Source organism: Crocodylus siamensis, chromosome 4 (assembly GCF_052110815.1).
Source record: "Crocodylus siamensis isolate JL-2025a chromosome 4, ASM5211081v1, whole genome shotgun sequence".
Taxonomy (NCBI): domain Eukaryota; kingdom Metazoa; phylum Chordata; order Crocodylia; family Crocodylidae; genus Crocodylus; species Crocodylus siamensis.
The window spans coordinates 7,426,109-7,441,138 of record NC_143398.1 but is presented as its reverse complement, the minus strand read 5'-3'; the positions used below and the strand labels follow the sequence as shown (position 1 = coordinate 7,441,138).

The 15,030-nt window shown below is 41.2% G+C and overlaps 1 protein-coding gene across 2 annotated transcripts in view; it reads left to right on the top strand.

Moving 5' to 3' along the window:
- Nucleotides 1-15,030, top strand: part of MKLN1 (muskelin 1) — a 124,350-nt gene that overhangs the window by 64,488 nt on the left and 44,832 nt on the right. For both annotated transcript variants that reach the window (XM_090041556.1, XM_090041557.1), the window contains 3 exons: nucleotides 8,196-8,408; nucleotides 10,360-10,581; nucleotides 12,835-12,964. In XM_090041556.1, coding sequence (XP_089897682.1) covers nucleotides 8,196-8,408; nucleotides 10,360-10,581; nucleotides 12,835-12,964 — 565 coding nt within the window. The remainder of the gene's footprint in view (nucleotides 1-8,195; nucleotides 8,409-10,359; nucleotides 10,582-12,834; nucleotides 12,965-15,030) is intronic.

The window sequence follows — 15,030 nt, the reverse complement described above, 5'->3', positions numbered from 1 at the left end:
GTAGAAAAGGACCTAGGGCTGATAGTGGACAGTAAGTTAAATATAAGCCAGCGGTGTGCCCTTGTTGCCAAGAAGGCTAATGGCATACTGGGTTGCATTGGTAGGAGTGTTGCCAGTAGGTCAAGGGAAGTAATTAACCCCCTCTATGCAGCACTGATGAGGCCACATCTGGAGTATTGTGTGCAGTTTTGGGCCCCCCATTCCATAAAAGATGTGGACAAATTGGAGAGAGTCCAGCGGTCAGGGGGCTGAGGCGCATGAAGAGAGGCTGAGGGAACTGGGCTTATTTAGTCTGGAGAAGAGGAGACTGAGAGGGGATTAGATAGCAACCTTCAACTCCATGCAGGGGTGTTAGATATCAGAAATAATTTTCTCACCAGGAGGGTAGTAAAGCACTGGAACAGGTTACCCAGAGAGGTGGTGGTATCTCCATCCTTGGAGATATTTAAGGCCCAGCTAGACAAAGCCTTAGCTGGGATGATCTAGTTGGGGCTGGTCCTGCTTTGAGCAGGGCATTGGACTAGATGTGACCTCCTGAGGTCCCGTCCAACCTGAATTTTCTATGATTTTAAGTGATTGATTTGCTCACTGAAGAGCATCCCCTTGAGAGAAATATTTACTTCTCTCCTTTTGTTGACCTTGCAGAGCCAGTGCAGGTCTAGAGGAGGATGATAACTTGTATTTTGTTTCATACTTAATGAACAGAATTGCTGACTAAACTCCAGTTGCAGAATTTTTCTTTGGAAGAACACGGATAGACCTGTCAATTTATGTTAATAGCCACAGTTGAATGACATGATACATTAATTTAGAACAAGGCTTTTCTTTTGGAGCCCAGTATGAATTTACAGAGCTAAAATAGCACAACCCCCAAGTTGAGCAAACTTATATCTAGAGTTAAATATGTCAAATACTGGAAGTCTCTGAAGCCATTTCTGGGATTACTTGAGGCAAGGTTAGACTAAAACTGAAGACCTTGAGAGGAAAATACCTGCATAAAATTTAAAAAAATTATCTCAAGCTTATGATCACATTTACTTTAAGCTTGTTTCAGAATGTATTATGTTGTTTCCATATTCCAGTCTTGGCATATTGGATGGCTCAAGACAGCGCTAGGTGCTACTTTGACAGTTGACATAGCTGAGTCTTTAAGTGTTTACAGTTGAATATGACTTTTCATTTCCACCTAGGAGAAATTTTACAATCTTTGATTTCTCCAGTGCCTGAGGAAAGTTGTGTGTGCCCGAAAGCTTGCAAATAAAGCCTTTTAAAAAAAAAAAATCATCTAATTGTTCTAATAAAAGATATCACTTCTACCAGGAGTTCTGATTCCTACAGTCTAATATCTTTAAGCTTTTCAGTAAAGCTGACCGCAGATCTGACGTACCCATTTTAACTGAAGTTCTCAAGGGGTGACTTCCTGACTTCTTGAATTGGACAAAGCACTGGATAATGTCCCAGTGCACCCATATGCACTATCCCATGCAAGATGGACCTTATAAAAGTCAATATGTAATCCATTGAGTCAGGTATGTAGTGTTTGATGTCTGCAGTTACCAGACATTTTGCAGAATAACTGGCAAAAGTCTCGCTGTAAGGCTTTTAAGAGACCTCTTGTATGCATTTAGGAAATTTCAGTAAAGGCTGTAATGAGAACAGGGTGCTTCAAGAATTAGGTTTTTGTTAGAGTGCACTTATCTAAAGGGCAAATGTTCACCAGAGATTCACGGTCTGACCATAGATTATCCTTGGTGTCCTTTCCGACCCTATGGTCCCATGATTGCAGAATAATTGCTTCTTTCTTCTGCCAGTGTATCAGCATAAAAAGTAGGGCTGTGCGAAGCTTTGGTCCCTGATTTGATTCAGCTTGATTCGGTGGTCAAATCTCCAAATCTAAATGGAATCAGAGGACTCTTTAATCTCTCCAAATCGATTCAGCAATTTGGACATAGAAACAGCTTTAAATGTTTTTTCTACATACCTCTAGGTAGCAGGCGGCTTGTGAATGCTGCGGTGCTGGGGTGCATGGAGCATCCCACAGAAGCACGGGGGGGCTCCCCAGTGTGCTTGGCAGCTGACCCAGAAGTGGACCAGAAGCACTTCCAGACCACTTCTGGGTCCACCGGGGAGCACACTGGGGACCCTTTCCATGCTCTGGCTCGGCAACTGGTGCCTCCTGGGTTTGGGGGGGACACCCGAGGTCCCCCCACAGCTGACCGCCAAGCGGGGGTGGGGGTGGCCCGTGCACTCCCCAGTGGACCTGGAAGTGGACCAGAAGTACTTCCAGTTCACTTCTGGGCTTGCCTTCGAGCACATGGAGGGCACCCCCTGCACTCCTGTGGGATGCTCCATATGCCCCAGCATTGCAGAGCTCACAAACTGCCTGGTACCTCGATGTATGTAGAAAAAACATTAAAAGCTCTGTCTATGGAAGAATTGCTGATTCTCTGAATCGGCATCGAATCTTCAGATTTGGGTTCAGCCGAATCGAATCGCTGTCCCCGATTCTGGCCGAAGCCGAATCCAAACCAAATAGGGCCTGCTTCGCACACCCCTAGTAAAAAGGAGCTCTGATACTTCTATTTGAGGATTTACATGTATGCATTTTGAAGATGGAATAAAAAATCAGTTCCTTCATTTAAACCAGTTAAAGAATGATTCTTTCCAGTCAAGGTACTGGAATTGGTGTGGTTTGGACCAGAGTCCATGGCTGAGACTCGGGTGGGTTTTCCATGCTTACGCTGTTTTGAAATTGTGTCGTCAGTGATTGAAGAAACCATGTTGTTCCTTCTCTTTGCAAACCCTTATTTCCCTGGTTCAGAGAGAAAGGACTGGTCAAAAGGAAAAGCAGATTGCCTGCCTTGTGAATGGGAGGTTAGCCTAGTCACACTATTTACTTGGAGATCTTGTTTTTCTCTAGTTTGTACACCAGAAGTCATATGAAAATTGAGGGAGTTTCCAAGCCAGCATTTGTTGTCAGTTCTGAATGTTTGTAGGCTGAATGTCACTAGATGTTAACTTCTGTGGCATCTAGTCAAAACTGTGATTGGAGTATTTCATAGCTGTCTCTACTACACTAATCAACCTGTTCATTTGGAGCTGCCACTAACAAAGCTAGCAATACACTTGTGCTAACTCTTTTGCAAGAGAATTGATTTAAAAACCAAGGCAAGGAGGAGAGAAGTTCAGTAAAAACACATTTTACATGTAGAAGTAGACAAGGTTCTTTAGGTAAATCCAATATCTTTTATCAGACCAACTCAGAAACGCTAATAAAAGATATTGGATTTACCCCATGTCTGCATATGTCCTTAGATCAACACGGCTACAACCTTCACGCCTTTTACATGTAAAGCCAATTAAAAAATATCAAATAGTAGTCCATTTTTAGTATTGCTTCATGTTTTCTGTTCCTCTTATTTTCCTTGTTTCATCCGCAAGGGTGTGATGCCTTGTATCTTCCCTAAGTTGGAGGCTGTGATGAATAAAAATCAGTTGAAACTTTTCTCACACGTATTCTTCCAGTCAAATTAGTTTCACGAGCGTGGTGTAGAGGGCTTAGGATGAAGCTTTCCGTTCTCCCATTGATGCAAGGGGAAGTCTTTGTCGGTGGTGCATGCCAGTGCAAGCTAGCCCATCAGCGTGAGCATCTGGTATTTAGCCTGTTCTCAGTGTAGCAATTTTGATCTCTATTCCAGAAGGGCTGTATCTTCAGCGGCAGCTAATTGTCCACGTAACCTTGACTCCTGGAATATCGGGCCAGTCAAGCCCTGGAAAATTTTTGTTCCATGGCCATTTAACCACACTTGGTCTCTTCCATTGCTGCTTACAAGGAAAGGCAGATCCGCTGCAGTTGCTTTTTCTCACTTGTTGCTTAATAAATAAGGGGTCGAATTCTTTCAACACGTCCGGAATCGACCAACTCTTCCCATTTGAATTCAGTAAGTCGCTCTCCATGAGAAACTGCTCTAGTGCTTTCTTTGTCGGGACAACAGGCCTGCCATTGTAGCTGCGCGAAGTAGACTTCTTTGGATGAACGTTCTCAACTGCCCACAGGCTCTTTATTCATTTGATCACATGTTGCTGAAAGCGTCTTACTCGTTTTTTGTCCGCAGTCTCTGTATGTGTCTCTCCTCATAAATGGACCTTGTGTTTCTTGCACTGAAGCATGCTAATATTAAAAATGATGCGTGCGGACGAATTTTTAGTAGCCTTCAGGCAAGTGCAGGTTTAGTGCTTTCCACTGTCTTTGATTTCAAAACTATGTACATCATTGCTTAAAGCCATCTTAAAGGAGCTTTTTTCCTCATTAGCAAATATTTGCAAACGAACAGATTGGAAGCTTCGATTGAGTTCGTCGTAGCTTTATTTAGCTGCAGGTAACGCTTTTGTACACACGATTTGGCTCTTGGAGAATACTAATATTAAAAAACCTAAAGCCTCCGCTAGCTGGGAGAAGGAGACGGGAATGGTCTTAAGCTAGAAAAAAGTGGTCCAAGGTAGGGAAACGCCTCTTCTACAAAATGACAAGGTCACGGTTGAAACGTTGGAAGGGACAGTTTGCATTGTGCCTCCTTTCTGAATAGATAAAAAGAGGAATCGGAGCTCTCAGTTAATCCCCTTTTACTTGTAAGCCTAAAAATAGCCTGAGACGTGTTCGAGCACTGAATACTTTAGTCCTTTGTATTGCATTTGAATGATTAGAATAAAATAGTTTGGTGGGGGGTACACGTATGTGTACGTGGTTGTAGTGCTCAGAAGACAACTCCTTTAGTCTTAGAACAAGTGGTAAGAAATTAATACGTATGGTGTTAAGGGGATCATTTCCATTTGTGCTTTCAAGCAAAACATAATTTGAAAGGAAAGCTATCTTATAGCCAAGGCCCTGATCTGGAAATAAGAAAAGCTCAATGCAATTTCTTGCTCTGCTGCAGACTTTGTGCAAGCGGGTAAATCGTAGAAACTCTCTGTGCCCGTGTCAAAATCTGTGAAAGCTTCCTCAGCTATGACTGCTTAGACTGCAAAAAGCTTTGGGGGGGTCAGATGTTTTTGCTAGGATCACTGTATTATTTGTGTCTCTATAATAATTGTATTCAGCATCTCAATGAAATTTGTGTAGGCCAAATCTTTTAGAGTACCGTATTAATCTGAACTAGATTGATTTAGTCTTTATGAGCAGCCTTTATTGTAAAAGCAAAAAATGGCACTTGAATAAAATAACTGGCCTTGCAAGTTATTTTCAGGCCAGTGACGCACTGAGTGGAAGAGCCATAAAGCACCAATTTCAAATGCAGGCCAATCTTAACAGTCTACCTAAATAACCTCTTTGCCAAGGCAGATGTTCTGCTGTTTCCTTGCCAGAGAGCATCCATAAGTGTCACAGCTGTTTATTCCAGAGATGGCCTTTTTCTCCGTGTGCTGGCATGACCTCCTTGTCCGTGGTTGAGGACACCCTTTTATTGAGCATAAAAACTTAGTATTTTCCGTGGAAGCGCCACCCCTTCTGTTCCAGTTCAGCTGTTCTTGAAGCCACTGTTATCAGTTTGTTCAGAAAACAAGTCTCAGTTCTTTTCCCCTCCTTTCTCTCTCATCTTCCTCAAATGAACATGGGGGAAGAAGGAGGAAAAAGGTTCATAGGATTGAAATATAGCCAGAGCAGGGGTGTGACAAGGGCATTTTCCTTTGACAAGGAGGCAGTGAACCCTACTGCCTTTCAGGGCTCAAGCAGATGCTGCATTGGAGACATCATTAACCAACTGATCACATCTTAAAGTGTAAACTAGCCACACTCTGGGGCTTAATGGAACAACAGACAGGAAACCAGCTACAAAGTTACTGCACAGTATGTGTAATAACTTTGTGGCTGGTTTCCGTCGTGCCTTAAATTAAATGCGTGACAGGGACCACCCTTGGGCATGAGTCCTGGAGTAGACCCAATAGGCTAATCCAGGGCAGGATTGGGACCACTCCAGCGTTCCAGCCTCCTCGCTATCTGGACCTGCCATGGACTGGTGAGGACAGCACTGGGCTTTAAGTTGTGGAGCGGTCCCTGCCAGTCAAGAAACCTCCTTCTGTGGTCCTGATCCTGCCAGGGATCAGCCGATTGGGACTGCTCTGGGTCTGGAACCCCTGGGGGTGGTTCTGATCTGCTGTCTGGAGGGTTGAGCCCCAAGGCAGTTGCTGCTGCTGCCAGTCTCTCTCAAGCCCCAGAGTGGCTCTGATCAACTGACTGTCACCTGGACTGTGACCACTTAGGGGTTCTAGTCCCCAGGTCGTTCCAATTTGCTTTTAGCTGAAAGGGGGTGCTCAGGGATTCAAATCTCAGGGGCTTGAGGCCTGACATGGTCCTGATCTGCCAACAGTCAGTTGATCTAGGGACCACATCGGGGCTCAGACCAGCCCCTTGGATCTCTGGAGGTGACGTCAGGTGCCCAACTTGCAACTGCAGGGAGAGCCTGGGACCAACAGTATGGTGCAAATGGCATCTGGTCACTGATCCCATAGTCACGCTTTATATGATTGCATGGGGCATGGCAGGAGGTGTGATCGCGAATCGCATCCCATCCTTCCTTCTAGTGAACGTGTCAGGGGCCCCAGGGCTGTGTTGCAAAGAAGTTCTTTGTAATTCTGTCACTTAAAAAAAAAAAAAAAAAAAAAAAATGGATTTTATCTTAGTGCATATTAGTGACTTTAGGCTACTTAAGCCCCTGCTACATGTTACATATATGGTGCAGTTAACATGGAATAAATAAATTTAGACTGGCTACAAGTGCAAAGTAATTATCATACCATTAACTGGCTAATTGTGCAGTAAATTTATACCAGCTACATTTGAAAATTATCACATGATAAAAAGAATGGTCCAGCTATAAAAAGAGCCAACCGGCTATAAAGTTAGTGCTTGAAAATGTAACAACTCTATACCTGGTTTCCATCCAGCTTTAATTTGTATGTGTAGCAGGGTTTTCTGTATGTCCATAATTCCCAGAAGGTTGCTGTTCATAATTCAGACACAGTAGTGTACCACTTAAAAATAAATAAATAAATAAGTAGGCAGTTTGGTGCAATTCCTGCAATTTAGAGTTTCATAAAATTAAATTCTATCATGCTAACTTTGTTTGACACAAAGAACTTGAATTCTTGAATCTGAATACAGCAGTGTTAAACTCTTGGTTCAGAAAAGGCTTTCCGTTTTGTGTTCACTTATTCCTCTCTAAAAGGCTGAGACAGGTTCATTTTGTGCTCTTCAACATTTCACCAGTAGTTTTAGGAGTATTTCTTGATACAAACTTGTAGAATATAGATTTATGTTTGAGATTTTTAGGAAAGAAATTTTAACGTACTAGTGGGCCCAGTCAGCCATAAGCTTGTTATATCGGTGTCATAGAGCACTGAATAATAACTCCTAATTGTCCTGCATGAAATACTAGAGTAGAGGTGAAAGAGTAGATACTGGGGTAGAGGTAGGTGCTACAGTAGACATGAATAGCTTCTATAGCTGCAGAACTTCTAAGGAGGGAAAATTTACATGCCAAAATATCTGCTCTCGACTTGCATTTTTTGCAGAAGCAAATTTTTATTTTTGTTGGAGGATGTATTTATTTTATCTAAATGGAAGGGATAGTTTCTTTTTTTCACCTCCAAGTCTGGTACAAGATGTGGTCACTTACACAGATGCCTGGAGATTATTAGAAAGCACAGAACAGTAGGGTTGTGTAGTCATTCTCTGCAGGGTTATAATGGTGTATTAGATAGTCTTCCATCATAACTGTTTATAGGTTAGCTTGCATGAACTTGCACCTTGAATGTGCCAGCTACTGTCGTTTTAATTAAATTCCATATAATCTGAAAAGCGGTTCTAAGGAAGCAGCTTTCAGCTTTTTCTAAGTAAACTGTTGAAAAGACTGGAGATCGTAAGCCTTGTGGAAAGATCTATTATTAGATTATCATGTCTAAAGCAAAATGGATCCTCGCAGTATAAAAATAGCACGCGTTGCATGGCAGAGCATTCTGCTAGGGGCAAATACAATAATTTACGTACTGTTTAAAACCAACTTCAATTAAAAGTCAAAAGATATACACTAGTTGCTAAGTACTCTAGTTATCCTGACTCAGCAAACCAATATATCTATGATGACAACGAAAAATGTATTGTTCACTCTGGTTTTTTTCCTCCACTTTTTTTTTTTAAATAGAATGGTCCCAGTGCCAGATCTTGTCACAAGATGTGCATCGATATTCAGCGAAGGCAGATATACACACTGGGACGTTATCTGGATTCCTCTGTGAGGAACAGTAAATCTCTGAAAAGTGACTTCTACCGCTATGACATCGATACGAACATTTGGATGTTACTTAGCGAAGACACGGCAGCGGATGGAGGACCCAAGCTCGTGTTTGATCATCAGGTTAGTTTCACGTACATAAATTTAGGGTTTCACGTACATAAATTTAGGGCAGTTGCTTACATACGGTGACTGCTACTTTTTCAGGCTTTGTATTGCATTCTTGACCACAGCCCACTGAAGGACATGCTGGCATCAGGTAATGCGACTGACAGCTCCTTATCAGGAATTCTTGTCTCCTAAAAGTTCTGTGTTGCAACAAAGGAACCATAAACCCTATCATATACATTTTTTTTTGCAGTTTTTGTTTCTCCATTTTAAGATACTAACCAGGCACCAGTGTTTAGGGGAACTGATCTTGCTGAACTGATGCCCAGTGTTGTCTAGTCGGTGGGAAATAATTGCTCTTGTTACTGAGGTCACACAACCCTGTGCAGCATAATTGGTGCTGAATGTTACGATGCACAGAGGTATTGCAAAAAACCCCCAAAACTTGAAAGGACTTAAATAGTTTCTGTAACTATGTGGTCTACCTCGGTATATTTTGGAGATGTTAGAACTAGGTGCCAGTTTTTCTTGAAAATCGCACAGGTCAGAATTGAAATGCAGAACGAATGTTTTGATGCTTTTATGTTAGACTGTTTTGCAGTTGGGTACTTAAGAAATAATCTTCCAAACTTGACTATCTTGGGTTTAAGAAACAAGAAGCGCTATGCATTTTTCAAGGACAAAACTCCCCCTTTTGAGCTGTACCACCTGACTCTGCAGTGTGTAACCAGCAGTATTCTCAGAGCTATGCTATAGAAGCAATTTAAGATGCTTGCAGGTACCATCCTCCCCGTGTCTGGCAGTTTTCTGGTTGCCACACGAGTCTGCAGGTGTGCTAAACTGGGTACGTGTTCCTGCTGACAATAATCCTGGCATACAGTTTTGTTTGAAAAGGAGAATGAATAAAATCCACACGAGAGATGCTGTCGGAAAGGAGAAATTATTCAGTGCTAACCTTGGTACTCTTATCCATTTCCCCTGAAAATGTCACCCCCTCAAGACTTCATTATATAAGAAATGTCCTTTTCAGTTCATCCACCAAGCTGCAACCCTCCCGGTAACTTGCAGTACACATTTGTTTTTCATCAACGTATGCACTAGTTTTTGCTAAGTAACTGTGTAAACTTACTTCAGAAAGACCACCTGTCTTTCCCTGCATCTCACTCTTTCCTGCTGCTTTGTAATTTCCTTGGTGGTTGCTTCATGACCAGAATAAGCTCTTGGAAATACAAGACCACAGTACATTATTTGTACTGTTGGGCACCTTTTGAGTGCTGTAAATTAGCTGCTTGAATTTTTCAGACTTCAGGGATTAACTGTAACTATTTCAAGATTGCAGTAGTAGCTAGAAGCCTCAACCAGGTCATGTCCCATTCTGTTGTAGAAATAATAGGGATGAAACCAGCAAACAGATGAAGGGTTGAACATGGGGCAACGAATCTTGCTTTGCAATAGAATAGCTGTGCATGCGGTTCTTGGCTAATCGGCAGTAATCTCGATCCCCTTCCTTAGCTGTTGTCCGATGGCAGCATTCCTTCTCCAGCACGTCAGGGGTTGTTGCCAACACAAGAGTAAGCAAAGAAGCCATTGACATTACTTTTTCTTGCTTTTACCAAATTACTCCAACCCCATTGAGTATTTTGAATTGGCTAAAGCGTGGCCTGGGGTTGGCCCTGTTCTTTTATGAAAATGGAGCAACTAAAGATGTGAAGCAGTGGTGTCGCTTTACGTGGGCATCCAACCCAGCTGTAAAGTTGGGGCCTATAGCTTCAGGGGCCTGCCTCTGACCAGTGCAGGACAGCTATATTCTCCTTCTCCATTTTCTGTAGATTAGGGATGGAAAAGATGCACTGTTTAACTGGATGCCTCCTTGAGTTAAGGGTCTCTTATTGACTGATATTCGGTCTTAATATATTCATAATGAAAATGCCTCCTAATTCAGTGGAGCATCTCTTGCTTCTTACAGATGTGTATGGATTCTGAAAAACACATGATCTACACATTTGGTGGTCGAATTTTGACGTGTAATGGGAGCGTAGACGACAGCAGAGCCAGCGAACCCCAGTTCAGTGGATTGTTTGCTTTTGACTGTCAGTGTCAGACGTGGAAACTTCTCAGAGAGGATTCCTGTAATGCTGGCCCGGAGGACATCCAGTCCAGGATAGGACACTGTATGTTATTCCATTCGGTAAGTGTGCCCTTAGCATTTAAAGAGAAATAAGATACAAGTCAGCTGTGCTCATTTATACACTGACGCACTCTAGAAGAATTGCGGTATTAAATCATGCATTTCGGCTATATTTTTATTGATTTAAGTTCACCTTGTTCTTTCTTTCTTTATTTTCAATTGTTGTTAGTGAAACTGTTTATGGTGGTATGTTGTGCTGTTAAACAGCTATTGTATGGTAACCCTATTGGGGTGAGATGCTGGACGTCAGTCTACTCTAGTCTGAAGAAGCTTTTATTACCCCCCCAACCCCAAACCAAAAATTAATTTTCATACTGTGCCCTTTTTCAGTGATGTATACTACTAATATGGCAAGTTACTAAGATGGTTAACTGTAGTAGTTAACATATTTGCAAACGTATCAAGTGAATAAGAGCCTCATTTTTCAGAGTTAGTTAGTAACCAACAGCTACCATTGTTCTTTAGCAGCTTCAAGTAATAAGCAGTACTAGGAAATTTGGCTTGAATGTAATCCCATTGTTTTTGAAAATCTGGTCTCGGTTATGAATTACTGAGCACGTAAAAAAAAAAATTATCTGCAAATAAATGTTCAGCTGTAGCTTTACTGAGGAAGAGGTTCAATCCATGAAATATGGGTAGCTCAGAATAGTTGGTGTGGCATATCTGTTCTGCACTAGCTTCCCACCTGGGTGCACATGCCATACAGAGTGCCTTTGTGTAGGTTAGGTTATTCTTTGGAAGCAGCATGGAGCGGTGCTTGCAATGCAAAATAAGTAAGCTCCCATAGGGAATTAAAGTGTAAGGGTACTTCTGCACTAAATCAATGGCCTTGCCACTCTGTAATTGCATGCCCCTGCTCTTGACAAGTCCTAAGTTTGGTGAAAATATGAACTTCAGGTTTGAAAGAGATTGCTTTATATACCAGTGGTTCTTAACCATTTTAGATTCAAAGCGCCCCTTGGAACATGTCAGCTCTTAGTTTTTCACTTGTGCTTTTTGACTACAGAAAAATAATAGAGCAGTTCTGCTGTTGCAAAGCCCTCAAAAGACCACAACAAATCGGAATGGTTTTGACACTATGGATTCCTGTTTGAAATTTCTGGGTTTATGTTGTGAATTGTGTGTAGTTGTGGCACATGTAATGGTGCTTATATTGTGTGGCACCCTGAAAAGGGTCTCATGACACCCCAGGGTGTTCTGGCATCCTGGTTGAGAGCATATGTATGCTTTGTACCCATTACCTGGTCTCAGGTTTAACATGCAGACAGCAAAACCACAGTCAAACTAATGCTGCCGACTGAAAATGGATAACTAATTGTTAAACCCAAGTGGTATTTCTAAAGCTTTTCAAAGATTTTTTTTCTTAGGGTTTTTTTTTGGTTTTGTTTTTGTGTTAATTGTGCACTGAGTCCCAGAAAGTATTGCTAGGTAACGCTCACAAAACACCCACATCAGTACCTGAACACTTACATACTTAAGTAAGTGCTCACATTTCTAAAGTTAAATGTAAAATCATATGTTTTCACAAGTGCATCATGGAAATTTAAGCTCTTTGCTGCTTAAATTATATTGAAAGAAGTAGAAACAGTCTGCCTACTCAAGGATTTTCCATTGGGTAACTTGAAAGAAATAACTTAACTGGCTACTTGGCTAGTCATTTGTGTCATCTTCTGTAATGAATACACTTGTATCTGCGTTATTTGTCTTATGATCTAGTTCTTGTTTTGCGTGTTTTAGTGAAGTTATCTTGTTTGACTTCAGCCGCTTACCCTGAAAATGCCTGTCGTAAGCCCAGAATTGACGTTGCTGTTTAACTAGTTCATAATAGTTAAATATGGGAAAGTTTTACTGGATTGCTCACTAAAATAACCCAAAGTATACAAACTCTGTGTGTGTGTGTGTGTGTGTGTGTGTGTGTAACCTTGAAGTTGAAGGATTTATTAGTCCAATAGGTCTGAAAGTGTATCATTCTTGAGAACAAATTCTCCACCCAATTAAACTTATATTGTGAATCTTAAGGCAGGAATCAGAAATCTCTTAAGTTCAGTTTAATTCTGTTTTGTACATAACCAAACCTCAGAATAGTCAAACTGATCTAAATTCTTTCTCTCGGAAATGTGCTCAGCTTATTGCTAATTTTGCTGATTCAATGTTGTTTTGTTTCTGGAGATTTTCACTGAGAGCCGTTTAGTTAAAGTGTTGTTTTCTTAAACACAGTACAAAAGTCATGCAGTTTATTTCCTTCCTCTTTAGAAAAATCGCTGTTTATATGTATTTGGCGGCCAGAGATCGAAGACTTACTTGAATGATTTCTTCAGTTATGATGTAGACAGCGACCATGTGGACATCATATCAGATGGCACTAAGAAGGATTCTGGGATGGGTAAGAATTAATTCATACATCTTTTTTTTTCCTTCTCTCTTTCTCTGTCTCCCCATCCTTTTCCCCGCCCCCCCCCCCCGTGGATTAAATGAAAGTATGTATCAGTAGATAAGACCCCTGGCAGCAGCTGTGCTACTATTGGAGCACAGTGGCTCATTAGAAATAATGGCATCCCAAATGAAGCTTGCATTCTGCCTGTTCTGTATTCATTAATGAGATAAATTGCTGACTTGGTTCTCTAGGGGTTGTTTAACAACTTTCACTAGCACTTTATTTTTATATGAACCACAACTTGTATTAGATTTTGCTGTTTACAAGAGTTTTAGTGTCCGTCCCACTCTGTGACTTGCATTTGAAGCTTACAAAGGAGAGAACAGGAAGTTTTGAGCTGGCCCTGGGAATGAATGGGAAGCAGTAGAATTGTCCAAGCATCAAATGGTGATTTGATAGTTTTCTTCGTACTGAAAGGCAGGTGCTAGATGCATTAGGATGTGGAGGAGACCCCAGCAAGGAACTTGTAATCACCAGTACAGAAGGAAGTGAAGACTTGTTTCAGGATTTCTGCAGAAGCAAAACTGAGGCAATGACTTTTATGTACAATTACATGTTAGACTCAAAGTAATTGCCATTCTTGGGGCCTATCCAGTGCCTGTTGTTGATAGAAAAGCTACCAAGTCCAGTGGGAATTTTGCATTAGTCCCATTCAACCTTATTAGTATCTCTTACGGAGACTTCATGTTAAGCTGTTAGCATTCCTCCTGCCTTTAATTTTGGCAGAGAAATCCAGCAGTTCAGGGTACAATTGAATGTACCATGTGGCTTTATACAGCATCACGCAGCACTGGTTAAAAGACCCATTCTGGAACTTCAAAAATGCCATGTTCACAGGTGCCTTTGAAAATACCAACAAGTGATCTTAGCACAACCATAAAGAACTGATTACAATGCATCTTATTGTAGCTTCACACTTTTTCCTGCAGAGTGTAATTATAAAGCTGAGGGCATGTAATTTCCCTTTTCTCAAAGAGGGCAATTTTTTGCATATGTGCCATATGTTACAAATAATAGAAACAGTTTTATCTTCCTTGCTGGGAAAGAGGGATCATAATTTCCTAGTTCATTTGCCATTCAGTTATCAAGTACCTTATCACTTTCAGTCCTCTGTGGTCCTGCACTGGACCACTTCTTAAGTATATTTATTTCATATGTACATTATTCATTTTGTCATCTCCTTTCTTACCAATCTTAAAACAAGTCATGATGTTTAAAATACAGCTTTCCCTCTTGATCTTGATTTTCAGGCCAAACTTCTAGAGACATTTATTTTAGGTGTTCCCAGTATGTTTGTGGCTAGGTCTCTATTGATGGTCAGAAGTTGCTGTTTGTTCATCATTTTTAAGTTTAAATCTTCCAGGTAAAGGATAAAAGATAATTATACACCACCCCCGCACCCCCAAAATCAAGTTTACTTCTGATTCCCCTGTGGAAAAGCCAGGTGCATTATGTTCACAAACTTATTTATTGCGGTACCCCCTTGGAGTCTGGATTAAAAAAAAAAAGACATGTCCAAAATAAGTAGCATCCCTTTTATTGGCTGGCTAACACGCTGCTGTCTGGTTATTGAGAACTTCAGTTCTAAAGCCAAACACTTGAATATGATGCTGGGGGCACGTGGGTCTTTGTTGTCAAATACAGAGTAAGCAGGCTAGTTTTATGACATAGAGGACGCTGAGCCACACTTCTGGCCAATGGGATTAAACGTATGTTGCACTTAAACAAATGAGAGCATGAGGATTACCCCCTTTCTTTCTTTTCTCCTTCCTTTATCCCTCTTAATACTGAATAGCTGACTTGTGTAAATGACTATTAGAAATCGTTCATCCACTTTATGGTTCTCCTGCGCCCGAGAGAGTAAATAAACAGCGTAGAACATTTTCCTTGTTTGTGAAAGGAAATGGTAAAATTTATTAGTTTTTGCAAGAACAGAACAGAAGCCTGTTGTGTTCAAAACCACAAAAGCTGTCAAAGTTACTTTCGGTCAAAGAAAGCAAGTCTTGCGTTGGACT